At 37.0% G+C, this 15,083-nt stretch overlaps 3 protein-coding genes across 4 annotated transcripts; 1 reads left to right on the forward strand and 2 right to left on the reverse strand.

The window, feature by feature from the left end:
* The first annotated feature begins 935 nt into the window (after positions 1–935).
* LOC114751475 (uncharacterized) lies at positions 936–1,904 on the forward strand. Its single transcript, XM_028940150.1, has one exon. The coding sequence runs from the start codon at positions 1,103–1,105 to the stop codon at positions 1,736–1,738; it is 636 nt and encodes a 211-aa protein (XP_028795983.1). The 5' UTR covers positions 936–1,102; the 3' UTR covers positions 1,739–1,904.
* A 3,851-nt stretch (positions 1,905–5,755) lies between these two features.
* Positions 5,756–10,533, reverse strand: LOC114751465 (probable magnesium transporter NIPA8). Of its 2 annotated transcripts, none has more exons than XM_028940140.1 (14): positions 10,307–10,533; positions 9,424–9,741; positions 8,540–8,618; positions 8,381–8,442; positions 8,109–8,194; positions 7,933–8,006; positions 7,646–7,748; positions 7,440–7,568; positions 7,250–7,349; positions 7,016–7,135; positions 6,831–6,921; positions 6,688–6,754; positions 6,307–6,403; positions 5,756–6,233 (listed from the first exon to the last, which is right to left on the reverse strand). In XM_028940140.1, exons 2-14 carry the CDS (start codon positions 9,514–9,516, stop codon positions 6,012–6,014), a joined length of 1,323 nt encoding a protein of 440 aa, XP_028795973.1. In that variant the 5' UTR covers positions 9,517–9,741; positions 10,307–10,533; the 3' UTR covers positions 5,756–6,011. The 2 variants fall into 2 exon arrangements, with proteins under 2 accessions (XP_028795973.1, XP_028795974.1); XM_028940141.1 differs by lacking the exon at positions 10,307–10,533 and adding an exon at positions 9,904–10,063.
* Positions 10,534–12,473: 1,940 nt separating this feature from the next.
* LOC114751470 (uncharacterized) lies at positions 12,474–14,632 on the reverse strand. Its single transcript, XM_028940145.1, has 2 exons — positions 13,455–14,632; positions 12,474–12,953 (listed from the first exon to the last, which is right to left on the reverse strand). Exon 1 carries the CDS (start codon positions 14,428–14,430, stop codon positions 13,501–13,503), a length of 930 nt encoding a protein of 309 aa, XP_028795978.1. The 5' UTR covers positions 14,431–14,632; the 3' UTR covers positions 12,474–12,953; positions 13,455–13,500.
* Positions 14,633–15,083: the final 451 nt, after the last annotated feature.

Here is a 15,083-nt window from a genome sequence, read left to right on the forward strand (position 1 = left end):
ACTTGGTTGTGACTTGTGAAATCTTTGATGCGATATCCCAATTGCTCAAGAATTTGCGCTCCATATTATGCAGAATCAAGCTTAGGAGACCTTATGACAGTGTGCATGCCTTCAACCTGGTTGAAGGGAATATTCACTTTTTGCCTTTTTGGTCAATATGATCCATTTGGTATCCCATTTTGACAGACACGAATGGCACCTCAACTAGTTATTTTCATGGGAAGGGCAAAGGAAGCTAAGCAATCCTTGAATTGGGCATCAAGTCTCCTGTGAGATTCCCACATCTAAAGGCAAATTAAAGAATCTATTAATATAACAAGCTTCCAATCTTTAATCCAAAAGCAGGGGATGTAAGGGGACATTGTATATCCTGTGTACTTACTTTATACCATTGCCTATTTGTCCCATACACACTCCAACGGCCGCACTGAACAGAAGCTTCCTTTTCTAATAATAACATTTTCCTCAGAAACTGAATACGACACGCAAGGCCTATCCTCATTGTCTCTGTTTCTCACACATCATAATTGAGCCCTTCCATCCCCTTTTTCTTTTTTCACCGCCTCATCCGACCAGCAACACTACCATAACCCCAACCTCTTTCTTAATATTATAATTAATTTAGTATCCTTAAACATCACACTCTGTGTCTAGCTGTATTTGAATTCAACACCACAACAACTATTCTCAACATTAAAAAATGCAGATCCCCATTATATCTAATACGTTCCCTTCAGAATGCAGAGTGCAGCGGCTGCTGATGGCCCGTTGTTCACTACAATACCCTCCTTCTTCATAAGCCTTGTTACGCACTTCATTGATTAAATAATTAAATTCAGAAAGAAAAGGCCAAGAAATTCCTCGAGGCTCGTCGCTTGCCTCCTATATATAACCCACCTTCTTGTCATTACATATCTCACGTCGGGTTTTCTTTTCTTCTGCGGGATTCCTCGCAGAAACAAGAAAACCTTCTACCTTCTTTAACCCAACCTTCACTCATCTCTCTGTTTTCTTGTTCTGTTGAATCTAGAGTTTATATTTACACGCGCACAGAGACATTTTTGTAAATCCTAGTATTTGTTTAACTCCCAAGAGTGTGAAAATGGAGCTGCATTCTGCAACCGCAGCGAAAAGACTTTGGAATGTGTTGAGGATCAGCTTCTTGATGATGAGGAAGGGTCTGATATCGAAGAGGAAGCTGATAATGGACATGAATGTGATGATGAAGAAGGGAAAACTGCTCAGAAAATCTCTGAGCAATCTCATGTCATCCCACCATCACCATCATCATCATTCCAAGAGCATGACACGTGGTGGATTTGGCATGCAGGAGTATGAATTCTCTTGCAGTAACAGTCCCAATCCTGCTTTTCTCTACCTTCACAAACGCAAACACCATTTCAACTTCCCTTGCATCAACCATCCTCAGGTCATCGACGAAGAGCCTGACCTAGAGCCACCTAAGGCCACGGTTTTGATGCCCAAAACCCCAGAATACAGCTTCAATCTTAGGTTCGATCCTTCAGATTTTGCTGCAGGTGACAGAAGGAGCCCTCTTTTGTCGCCATTTTCTGTGAGGATATCCAATTTTTCTTCTGTTGATGAGCTTGAGGAGCCTGGGAATGGTCTGGTTGATGACCAGGCCGAGGATTTCATTACAAGGTTCTACGAACAGCTCAGGATGCAGAGCCGTACCCAGTTACTAGAATACCCAGACATGTATACACAGGATATATAGAATTTCTGAGACGTGTATACTCTGAAATCTTGTATCTTCATGGATTTTTCCTCTGTGTGTTCATACTTGTATAGTCTCTGGAGCATTCACTCAATATTTCATATCGTTCAAATAAAATACATTTTAATGTAATGGTCTTCCGATGTTTTGGATATTTGAGGTTGTGTGGGATCTTCCCCCCCCCCCCCCTTTGTTTTTGCTTTTTGGGTTTGGGGGTTCCATCATTGTAGGTGTCGTGGGCAACGCCTTTTGGAATATGATTTGCTTCTGCTTTTGGTTAATGCTTTTGAGCGATGCCGCCTAAGCAATACCCAAATTTTGAACTTCCATTATGTCTTTAAAAGCTTTGTCTTCCATTTGATTTATTTTCACACCAGCTGCCACATATCTTCTTTGCAGCTCTCCTGAAAGTTCAAATGGGCACTAAGTGATCAGTATTAGTATGAGTGAACTGGGTATCTTGGCTATCAAACATATTTATCGTCTCAATTTTTCACTTTAATTCCAGTTCAGATACAAAATAGTGAAGATAGATGTGTCATGCGGCATTTTTTTTGGCCGGAATTAGAGCGGAAATCCCATGCAAACCATTCTGAAATATCGTACAAACCTCCGGAACAATACAAGAACAGACATTAGAACTGAGCCATGTCCTATTGGAACGAAAGAGATCGAAATGATAGAAGAAACAGATAAATAAATTGAAACACGCTGTATCATGAAAGTCTAATAACTGGAAATACAATGAAGAGTGCGAAAGCAAGCTTGCATTTTTCATATGGAATGTAATAGTTTTGGTACTGCTAAGAACTAATTAGGATTACTCGGCCCCACAAAGAAGAAGAAGAAGAAGATTACAGCGCACATGAAGAGGACAAGAATTGCCATGGCTGGGCTGTCAAAAGCATTAATATACTCTGAAGGGAACACTCGGCGTGACGGTTCCTTAATCCGCACTAATCCATCCTGTGACAACATTTGTTGGATTCAAGTCAAAAGGAAAAACTATGCAAATTATATATATATATATATATTAATAGATTAAGCCTCAGTTTTTTTTAGATTAAAAGGAAGTGATTTTAATTGACTAGGCTAAACACGACAAAAGTTGTTAGGAGCCTGAGAGAATTGTTTTGAGAATTTAAACTAAACATACGAGAGGTGTGTTAGAAAAAGCTTATTTTCATAAGTTACTCTAGGATTATGTTCTTGCAACGACCCAAGTTTAAAACTTTAACTAAAATAACATTTTTTCGAAAATTCCTATCAGTTGGGTCAGGTCGAAATTAGGGTTCACCTTGGGCAATCAACGTGCAGAATATTTGTTTTTCAGTTATTTTTGCTGATTTATGTTTAGCAGCTTTGCCATTTTGATTTTACATTATACTCCTATGATCTTAAATATAAAGCTTTTATATTAGTATGTATAAGGATTTTATATTTAGAATCGGAGGAGTATTTAAAGAATTCAGAAAGAACTTGATCATTTCTCGTATCTTTTAGCTAACAAAGGAAGGTTAAACCCTAAAACTAAATGATTAAATAAAATAATTATATTGGCCGAGTTTTGTTTTCCGATATAAACAAGCATTCATGCCCTTAAAACATGGATTCCACTCTGCTTCCCCTTCAACTAGTTAGAGCTGTACGAATGTTGTAGCTTAATTTGAGCTGTATCCCAACCGTTATTAGCTGATCCATGTTTATGTAATCAGATGTTCTCCCATCAATAGCCTTATCAAACTATTAAATTCCCTTTCACGCTTGATACGATTAGACATTTCAGAATTTGAATCCGCGTCACGAAATATCAAATTCCTTATTAATTATTGAGAATTAAGGCTCCGTAATGCTCGAAAATACTCCTCCGGTCTTTAATATAGGACCTAAATGTTGAGTTGATTTTGATTTTAAATATAAAACCTATTTATTCCTCCGGTCCTTAATATATGACCTAATTTTTGAGTTAATTTTAGTCCTAAATATAAGATCCATTTCTCATATTTATTAGTTTTTTTTAAATTACCCTAGGAATACTCCCTCAACTATAATCAAGTAAAAGAAGGAGAGGGGTATTAAGAAAGATGATTATGATGTTTTAGAAAAAAAGTGTCACTTTTCTTATAATTAACTAACTTACCTAACTTCTTTAATCTAATCAAATTAGTTAAATGGGTTTTATATTAAGCATCGGAGGAGTATCATATTTATCAATTTTTTCTAAATTATCCCTATGAATATTCTCTCAACCATAATCAAATAGAAAATAGAGGAAAAATATTAAGGAGGATGATTATGGTGTTTTAAAAAAAATATGTCATAATTTTTATAATTAACTAATTTACCTAACTTTCTTAATCTAATCAAATTAATTAAATAAGTCTTATATTAAGGATCGGGAGTAATAAACTCCAAATACGCAGAGAGGCCCCATAACACCGTAGGTAATTTAGCAAAGAGGTTTTATAATGCAGATACCTAGAAATGATAACTCGCTTTTTTTAAAAAAAAAAAAAAACTGTTACGAGTACTTGCAAATAAATTAAATGTGTGTTTTTAAATGTTACATTGAATGAATAAATCAGAAAGGTTAACCTGGCCTTTCATGTGGGAGGAAACATTCTTTCCATTTGCTTGACTGGAATTTAGATAATGACGTATTCTCTCGCTGCTTATTGCTGATGGGTTCATTTCTTTTTAACTCATGATTATGAATTATGATTAGCTCCTATAGGTTGCAGCACGGAGTGTGAATAGTTGTTTTTTCCCCCTAAAAAGGAAAGCGGAAATTAAATTTGGTGGGACGCAGTTTAATCCCTTGATTTACCTCGCATGAATTCCTTCGTAATAACTTTTATTTTGCCAACTGCAGTAACTCTTCGATACCTCACAACTTATGCTCCATAACTATCAGATTCATATAAAAATATAAAATAAATTTTAAAGAACTGTCGAAGCGTGTAGAAGTACGAAGCAGAGACGATAAAAAGAGGCTTTTTCTTGCATGCAGGGGACAGCGGAGTTTAAAACCTCGTTTAATGAAGAAGAAATACAGAGGTGGTCTAGAAAATCCAATATTCTCCCTTCAAAGAAAAAATGACAAATAAAAAAACTGAAAAATATAGGACCTGTTTGTTTTTGTTTCTTTTTTTTTTTTTGTTCTTATAAAATTTTTTTTTAGAACAAGTTTAGAAAACAAAAAACAAAAGAATTTGTTTGGATAATAATTTAAAAAAAATCATGTTTTAAAAAAATTTATAGAAAACCATACTCAGTAGGTGATAGTTATCATTACTAATAATAAGTGGTGGATAATAGGTGACAAGAGAAGAATATTTTTTAAAACTTTTCAAAACAAAAAATAAAAAACACAAAACAAAACAAGAAAACATTTAAAAGTTGTTTTGGTTTTTTGGTTTTTAAAAACATATTACTATTTTTTGTTTTTTAAAATAATTAACTAAAAACAAATTACTAAACAAGTTTTTTGGTTTTTGTTTTTAAAAACAAAAAATTGTTTTTAAAACAGGAAACCAAATAAGCCCATAATATTTCAAATAAGTCACCTAACACTTTAAAACCCCAAGATGTCTGATTTGATATTTTACAAATATAGTTCAATGATTAAAATATCCTTATATCAAACAATTTATTAACAAATTGTAAATAGTAAATGACAAAAAATATACAGAAAATAACAAATTATTTATTAACAAATTATGAACTAATAATAATAAATGCTAAATAACAAATAATAATAAATGTTTTGACAATAACAAATTTGATAATTTCTCTTTACAAATCTAATATAAAAACATTTTACTCATTTAACTATATTTGTAAAACATCATATTAAATACCACTTCTTTCTTTGTCATTTCTAACTCTTAAATGCTTAAATTAGAAAATGATAATTTTAGGATTCTCTTCATGAACCCCCAAAATATGTTCATAAATTTTTGGCTTTAAAATTCTTAGTTAATAATTATATAAATTGTTTTGGGCAAGTTCTTTTGTCAACCATCAAACTTCATCCTCCAAATTGGCAAATTCTGATCAATATTTTTTGCTTAAATTTTTCCTTTTATGCAAGCAACGATTTACACTATTCTTTTTTCATCTTTTGTGGGAGATTACATCATTTCCCTAACATATCTAATAACTGAATGCTGATAGTTCTGTATATCATGGCCAGCAATCACTTGGTAAAGAATAAGTCAAAAAAAAAAAGGCGTGGTTAAGAGCTTGCAGGCTGTATATATAGCTACCACTATCAGGGGCTCTCTGGGAGAATTGGACTAGTTTCGAGTATTTTGCTCACATCTTCATCCAGGGGGATCTTTCCCCAACCAGAATTCCTCATGGAAAAGATCTTAGACCGCTCAAGCCCATTCCCTCTAAATCCAGTCAACTTGGATGACATCATCGGCATCACAAGAACGGAAGATGCATGAATGGTATCCTCCCCAAAACCCAGAGACAATGCACATGCATTCTGCAGTCACATTTCAGATCTCAATTCACAAGGCCATTACACAAGAATAATAGACCAAATTATGAGTATATACCTTTGCCTTCACTAACACATCTGTCGCCTTTAATAACAATCCTTTTATGTGTGTTCTAGTGTCTTTGTTCTGTGCTTCTTCGGATGAGACCACCAGTCTGCAACAGATCAACAGGGTATGAACTTTAGTTATATTATACCAAACATCGACCAATGTAATGTTTAAAAAGTTTCTTCTGAATGTAGCCTCGACAGACGTAACATTTATGCCACAGAAACAACTTCATAGCATAACCATGTGCTAGGGATTGATTCATTCAGTATGGCCTCCCAGAAATCTCTATCATACTTTTTTTTTTTTTGGGGGGGTGTGTGGGGGGCTAGGGCTTCAAACTTCAAAGTTTCCATAGGTTCAAAATTCTCGTTAGAGCATGCATTGTACCTGTTCATCTCTGATGAAATACCAGAAGGCGCCATGGTATCCAAAGAACTATCTTTAGTTTCATGACCTGAAAATTTTCAGAATAAGCTACATATTTTCCACCAGCATCTAAGAAAAAACATTAACCATTATAATTACAAAACCTTTTGGCTCATCAGGTGCCAGCAATGAAATGCCAATGAACACACAAATCATTCCAAGAACAAACATTGTCGTCCTCAATGCATCAAATACCTGTTTTCAGGGAGATAAGATTTGCATGACACCTAAATTAGTGATCTGAAAACACTTGTCAAAAAAATAAAAAATAAAATTAATTAGAATGTACCTGATATTCTTGAAAATATATAAACCCTGTACAGATAGAGAAGAAAGTCCAAACAATCTGAAGCATGGGAACAATAAGAATTGCATCAAACAGTGACAGCCCTTCATTCAGCCTTGCCATCTGCACATAATGATAGACTGGATAAGCTTCACAACAAGTCGATCAAAATCAAATACAAAAGTTTCTCTCATAACATCATCTGCAGATAGTGGAGAATACACATCAGAGCTTTACCCAGAATCCGGCTGTACTAAGAAATAAAAGCAGCATGGAATACGTGAACCAGCCATGCAACTGATAACCACCAGACATGGCCAGTCGTAGAAGGTTTGAACTGCCAAATGTCAAAAAAGAACTTTGCATTAGAGATCAGTACAGTTGTAGAATCATATAGCAAATTAAGATGCTGGAGAAGCTGATTTACAGGGATTTTGCAAACAACACCGAGCAAGAACCTACAGCACCAGAAACTACAGCATAAGAAAATGGCAGCAGCATGAGCCAATAGGGGCTAAGGTCTTGTCCTGATGCAGCAAGCAGAAGTTCTCCTCTCCTACATATTCCATATGTTAATAGCATAGGAAGCTAATTTTTTATTGAAGTAACAACAGGTCAGATTTCTGTAATCACCTGTAGATGTAGTGATGCACAGCAACAACTATAATCAAAACTAGAAGGTAAAGAAGCAATGGAATATTGGAGTATTTCTCTGCCAACTGCTCTGGTGTATAAACTGAAACGCAAGTCATTTATTATACATCAGCTTACATCCATTAACATATCTTTAAATGAATATTTAACTTATCAAATAAGCACCAATGAGTTTACTAGGGATGGAATCTCATCAATCAAAAAGCGTTGAGAACTGAAAAATTCAAATGTAAAGAACAGGAGGGAAAAATGTCCAGCTAATATACCAGGAGATTGGTGATTGCCAAAAGCAACTAGAAAGGTGTTTCCAAGAACAATGAATGCTGTGGCGACCAGTACCCTGTTTAAATGACAAAAATTAAGCCACTAGAATTCACATAACCAGAATGAAGAGTGATAAAAAGGAAGCACGAGACAGGAGTCTAAATTTGATTTAACTTACTTGACAGTCACCATTTTGTTCAAGACAAAATAGGCGAATGCAATATTTGATACAAATTGAACAGACCCCAGGGCTGCAAGTAGTGACTGCACGACAAGCAGAACAAGAAAAAGAAATCAGAAGCACATGGAATGTGCCCAGCCAATTAAAAAACGAATATGTGACATGTACCAACTCACCCGCCCCCAAAAAGAAAGTTATGTTTTATGAGAAAAATAAAACCACTTCATATGTTGAGCTTGAAATCCCATCAAACAGTACACAAATAATACCTGAGCAGCATACCCAAAGGAAATGAAATTAAGGCAATTCCCAAGAAAGAAAAATACAATTCCTGCATATCAAGATTATGAATGCAAATCAGAAGCCAGCAACCAGCCAACAGAGTTATAAAGAGCAAAGCCCATAAATAAATGCAATTAAAACCATACCAACTCTCCATGACTGGAAGTATATAATAGGCTTTGGGGTCAGCTTTCCATCACTTCCAATTGCAGAATGTCTTTCTCTCTGCAGTAAAAAGCCCGTCATCTTAATTCCTCCCAGTGATTTCATTATTGTTAGAACAGTTTTTTCTCAAATATTGTGATTGTTGCCACAGATATCCCAGGCTACATCATAAAAACAAAATTCAAATATTCATATCATGACACTAATCAGATATGAAACAAACAGAATCAGATGGAACGACATAAAAAGGTAACCCTTTCAATCAATGGCAGAACCACGTTGGAGGGAGGGTGCACAACTACCTTAGATTTTGCTAAACGCATGTACATAGCATAGTTATTGATAACAAGCCTCAATATCTCTTGAAATTTTGAACCCACTGGACCCACAAAGTTTAATAAGCTCATACATGTATTTTCTAATTGTATGACATTTTAAATTAGACCCATTCACTTCACATATGTTTTTTTTTTCCCCCTCCTTTCCTTCATTTCATTTTTACTTTGATTTTCTTCCACCTTTCTTTTGCTTTTTCCCATTCCTCCTCACTTTCTGCTCTGAATAAAAAATTACCACTTGAATGTTTATGGCAATCACTCATTTCATTGAAGGCAATGGCAGAGGGATACCACCGAAAATAATTGCAAAACATTTTTTGTTACTTATTCCTAAAAATCAAACTGACTGTACCCTACAAAAGTCGGTGACCAAGATTAAATATTCAGAAAACCCATGTTAACTAAATTTGTCCCCATTTTGCGCAGCTAAAATCTGAAGTCATCATTGGACTTCATTACAAAATGAAAATGGGGATTAAGAAGGCACGTCACAAAAAGTTCTAACCAGAAGAAAAGATTTGCCCCACCTCATTATGGCCTAACTTAAGGAGATTTGTCCCAAAGTTTATAGCAATGCTTCCGATAAGGTTGATGAACGCTCCAACGATCCACTCCCCCATGGATCGTGAAGGAGAATTTGCATGCAGTAGGAATGTGAAGATGGTGTATAATCAGTCAATAGTAGTTCCAAGTAGGCTCGCGTGCGAAATAGTAGTTCTCAATAGTCAGTCATTAGCTAATGAGATGAGAAATAGCCTTTCTTGTATGCGCCAAGTAGGATAGCATGCGAACATAACTTGATGCAAAGGAAGTTAGAATTCAGAAGAGAGGCAGCCTCCTGTCACCTACAGGATAAATCAAATGATTTAATTAAACTCACCCTTAATAATTGATAGGTGGTAAAAGTTATTTCAGATGGGAATTAAAGAGAGAAACCTATAAGTAAAATTAATAGACTTGCAAAAAAAGGAAATGAAAATGAAAAGTAGCAAGGGTTAACTAATTACAAGTGAGAACACCAGCAGAATTCGTCCGATCCTAGGGAAAGTGAAGACTAATTTGCACAGTGACTCTCGCTGTACTAAATGCAGGGGGAACTTGAATTGGGTGAGAAACAATACAGGACTACTACTAATTGATCTTTAAGAATTTGTAGAGGCATCAATGTCAAGACAGCAAAACCTAAAAGCAATAGAAAAAGAGGTAGCTGCAGACCAACATTCTTTCCCCCAGAATCCAGATCTGGAGATTTTACAAGAATGTTGACCCCAAAAGATCCAACTAAATGCGTCGGCAAAAGAAACCTAACCATTCAAAAGAGGACTGAGAAAGATTTAAAAAAAAAAATCGAAGATGATGACTCTTACGAATGATGAGGAGCCATAAAAAGCTTGAAAAGAAGCTAATTACCTCCCAAAGAAGAAAACGAGCTTTTCCCTCTTCAACCGAAACTCAGAACACCCAGCAACTTGAACTGGTGGGATCGATGCTTGGCTTCAACAGAATGACAAACTACGGGAGACGTGTGAATGCAAAATATTTTAAATGAAGTTAAAAACGAAAAACAGCATTAGACTTTTCACGATAAAATAGGGGCGCGACTTTTCTTGGTCCGGATCGAGGCGCCTAAAGCAATGCCCCAAATACAAGGAAGATGTGGCCGGAGCGCCAAAGACAGACAGAGAAATAAGCTGTCGGGTCAATACCACAGAAATAAGCAGGCAAAAGCGTAGGACTTGAGCGACCGGTACTCCTACGACTGCCCGCATATGATCCAGTACACCTCGGATACCGTCACATTTTTGTGAAGCAATGTCTCCACCGTTGATTTCTTGTTGAATAATCACGTCATCATTCGCGACAGCGCCCATAAATTTTCCTGTTTAATTACGGAGGGATAATTAAAATTAGGCAACAGATGTCCACATCACCCATGCTTATATTAGAATCAAAGATGAAGTTGAGTTGATTAATTATGCTTTACGATAATGTATTTTGAGAAAAACGGTAAACCGTCATTTGTTGCCCTTTCAAAATAGTTTTAAAAGGCATTTGGATATCATAAAAAGTATTTTTTTGCAAATCCAAATAATCTCCTCAATATATTTACTTCTTATTTCATCCAAACACGTTCTAGATAGGGCGGTATGAAGCTGGTCAACTTTGAATTCAGAGCAGTGATGACGAATGCTCTTGGCAAATTGAACAGGGATATGCTATCGGAACGGCGAGGAATATGCGAGGAAGTGAGAAACTTCGTCAATTAACAAATAATGGCGACGTTGAAGTAGGAATTCAGCGAATTAGAAAAACGTGACCCCCAAATGCATCCATATACAATACCAGAGGAAAAGCTTACAATCTTGAAGTAAAGACGAACACAGATGGTGACACAAGCCGATTCGCGACACGTGTCATGTCAGAATCAAGGTTACTCTTCGAGATATTGATTCGAAATTAAGAAAGAAGAATATGACTTCCTTTTTTCCTGCACAGATGTGTCTCGGGTTTGGGAGGAGCTGAACAACAACGCTAGGGCAAAATTATGGGTAGTTACGAAAGAAAGAACCCAAACCCCTACGTGAAATTGATCTTTTAGCCTTCGAGGCACATGGCCTGGGGATCTCATATTGTCGGTGGCATTTTCTTACCCAAGGAGGAACGATGAAAAGGGAGGGCTCCAAAAGACACAATAGATGGAACAGAAAGATTCTCACAAAGCTTTAATAAACATTTTACCACCATCTCTTCCATTAACCCAGAGTTGCGCGCCAGGGCATTACATTTAGATGTGTATATTCTTCTTGTCAAGTTCGCCGTATTAGAATTTCGCTGTGGCAGAGTGAGCCACATTCTGCAGGTTGAAAACTGCAGACTTGCAAGTCAGTGTTGGAAAATGAATGGCGTTGACAAGGCAATCCTTATCTTAATAATGTTCTTAATTGCGTCCCATTCCCGTCGTATACTTCAGCAGGACCTGGGAATCTAGTTGAAGGAAAAATGGCAAAGATCAAATCAATCATGTAAAAAATATTGAAGGAAAGAAGAGTTTTATGTAATTGATACATTGCGTTTCACTGATTTGTTGATATACATAGCCATTGTCGCAAAGCATACTAATCTGCTGATAGAGCAAAGGATCTTTCAGGCTTCAACACAAATACAATACGAAAATTACTTCTGGGATCACGCAAACTATGATTTTTTTCAACCAATAAAAAAAAAAAAAACAGAGACAAGAAAAGGTCAGTCAGCAGTTCGGGCCCGAACTGGGGATAAACAAATTCCCAATCTTATTCACATGCTCGATCAGTATGTCCAAAGGATAGTAAGTGACAGTTAGAAGTGAAGACCTGGGATCAAAAAATTGTTCATAAATTCCTTAAGAACTAGAGGACCATTAACACCACTCTGCCAAAGAATTAAGCTATTAGACGTTCAGCCTCCAAAGTCAAAAACAACAACAAAAGACCAAAAAGACGCAAATAAAACAAAGGAACTTGACAGCCACAGTAAAAATTCCATATTATTACACAAAATAACATGCAACCAAGGAAGGATCGTTCCTAACATATGAACTTGCAGGCTGTTTCCAAAAATGAAAACACTTCAAGAATGAGAGACAACACATGCATATGTAGGAGAAAAGTCACCATGCAGCTCCACTCACCGACGCAGTCTCAAAGTTATACTGTATCTTATGTAATGTGTTCAATTAATTATACTCAGTTACTTATATAACATTTGTCTTTTTATAATGGGGAGATGTGAACGCCTCATATATCTGCTGAAATTCCTAATTCCACTGAAGTAGATGTTACAGAGCATGATTTTCTTCCCACAGCGGAGTCATGGAAACCTTTTTAAGAAATCTAAGACCACAAGGGAATATTGGAGGCTCGCCCTAGTTTCTAGGACGTGCTTTCAGTTTTCTAATAATTGATTGTATATGCTGTGAGCAAGTAGCGGACCACCATAGGGAAATCTTGAGGTGTTAAAACTGGATCAAGTCCCAGAAAACATAAGCAGGTTCTGCTCACATGGATCCTAAGCTTAACTGCAAAATTGGGTATGCAGATCACCAGCAGTGTCGTGAGATCATAATTTATGCAAAATAAATTACCGATAAGAACATGTAGGATGAATGGCGCAACGAAAAAACAAAATTCCTAAATCTTAGAGGTGACGTCTAAATCAATTCTTGAAGAACATAATGGCTTATACTACCCAAAGAAATGTGTAAGCAATTACTTAATTCGTTCATTATAATATTATTGTCGTTACCTTGACCGGTTTATATATCTTTTGAAATAAGTGATATGCAACAAAGAAGCAAAATGTAATTTAAAAGCAGTAACATTCAAGAGGAAAATGGACAAGGGAAGCTAATTACTACTTGACCTCAATAAATAGGCCGTTGGTTGTATACAAGAAGTCCTCATGTTTCGATCGGATTACAAAATTCTCAAGCGAAATACAATGTAGCACTGCTCAGATATCATTACCTAACACAACGATCATACTAATACTGCCCAAGAAAAAGAAAGAGGAATTACATCAGAAAGAAGTGCTGAACAGTGAAAAGGAAAAAGGACAGGAATGATTCAAGCCTGCGTGCCAGTCAATGATTTCATCTGTATTTGACTATGATTACTTTCTGAAGGGGAAGTACTGTTAGGCAAGGCCTCGTAGGAGCCAGATCTCCGGGTGCCAACGCTCTTTGCAACGACAGCGTAAGTGATCATGACAATGACCACCACAAACATTACATGAACCAAAAACAAAAGATCCAGAATAGCCACAGCTCTGAACTTGAATTCCTCGACATCACACTTGGTCGAACCCTCAACCCCATTTACCACATCAAGCAAACGATGACATCCTTCAGGAATAAATGCGTCAACGTACAGGGACAATCCTGTCTGCAAAGACCAAAGCCCCTGCAAGATTATAGAAGCTCCCAAACCAACATCCGCGACGAAGAGCCTGGGCTTACAAGCAATAACTAAGCACAAAAGGGCAGCGGTGGCTGAGATGCGGGCAGAAACGGAGTCACATTTCGCCTCCAGATCGGAGGTCTGGACGGAAGCGGAGGCGGAGGAGACGGAGTATTGCAAGAAGAAAAGGGCAGAAGCTAGGGCAAAGATGAGATCATTGGGGAGGGGAAGAAGGGTGGAGGAATCGGAAAGGAAGAGGGAGAGGGAGAGGATAAGGAAAAGGAAGAGGACGGCGGCGGATTGGAGGGAGGTGAAACGATGAACTGGTGTGTGGCCTTTGAGGAGAGGGTCGGAATCGGAGGAAATGATGAGCTGATGGACGAAGGCGATGAGAAGGCAGACGGAGATGAGATAGAGAGGGAGGTGACGGAGGCGGTGGTTCTGAGTATTGGAGGAGGAAGGAGGGAAAGGGTGGAAGGGTTTGGCGGAGTAGGAATGAGGGGATTTGAGATAATAGCGAGTGGAGGCGATGAGGTTGTAGAGACCAAGTGAGACCAATGCAGAAGACGAGAACATGTGATATAAGAGGGCCGCCATGGCTGATCAGAGTGTGAGAAATGAGTTTCAGTTAATGTCGGGGGTGGTTGGCTATCAGTTAGATCCTCGGCAGCCTGCTTAAGACCAGGAACCCGATCATGTTCTGCAGGCTATCAGCTTTCCTCGTCTTCTCTTCCCATTCCCTGTTCCTCCCCCTTCCCCCTCTCAAAAGTCAGAAGGCGGTCACCGGGTCTAGATCCATTCTTTAGGGGGTGTTTGGATGTTGCGAGATAAACTCCTTGTACATTGTCAGATTATTTTTAATGATTTGATTCCATCCAAATAAAATATCAAAAATCCTAACGTGAACTTTCCAGTACAGTGCTTTTGTTTGTTGGAAAAATATGAATTCTGCAGACTTTTTTTAATTAATTAAAATGATTGAGAATTGGTATACAAATAATAAATAAAAATTAAAAATAGTAACAGCAAAATTAATGATAATGTAAAAAATTATAGACTAATAAGCAATGACGAAGCATCTGATTCTGGAGGCCTTACAAAGTTTTTTTTTTTTTTAAAATAAGTGGTCGCGTAAAATGGCCGAAGCATGCGAAAGAGTGCATTCATCCTTTCCAAGCCAGCAAATACTCGCATGTCAGAGTTTAAAATCCAAATAACCAATTTTTGTTGCCTTTTTTTCCAGATGAAAA

The sequence above is a fragment of the Neltuma alba genome, unplaced genomic scaffold (assembly GCF_004799145.2).
Source record: "Neltuma alba isolate B1F8T4 unplaced genomic scaffold, ASM479914v2 tig00006935_pilon, whole genome shotgun sequence".
NCBI classification, from domain to species: Eukaryota; Viridiplantae; Streptophyta; class Magnoliopsida; order Fabales; family Fabaceae; genus Neltuma; species Neltuma alba.

Coding starts and splice junctions, on each gene's coding strand:
- LOC114751475 (XM_028940150.1), top strand. CDS start 1,103: ATGGAGCTGCATTCTGCAACCGCAGCGAAAAGACTTTGGAATGTGTTG.
- LOC114751465 (XM_028940140.1), bottom strand. CDS start 9,516: ATGGGGGAGTGGATCGTTGGAGCGTTCATCAACCTTATCGGAAGCATT. Junction 8,195..8,380: donor CCTTTGGGTATGCTGCTCAG/GTATTATTTGTG, acceptor CTTGTCGTGCAG/TCACTACTTGCAGCCCTGGG. Junction 6,755..6,830: donor GGCACCTGATGAGCCAAAAG/GTTTTGTAATTA, acceptor GAAAATTTTCAG/GTCATGAAACTAAAGATAGT.
- LOC114751470 (XM_028940145.1), bottom strand. CDS start 14,430: ATGGCGGCCCTCTTATATCACATGTTCTCGTCTTCTGCATTGGTCTCA.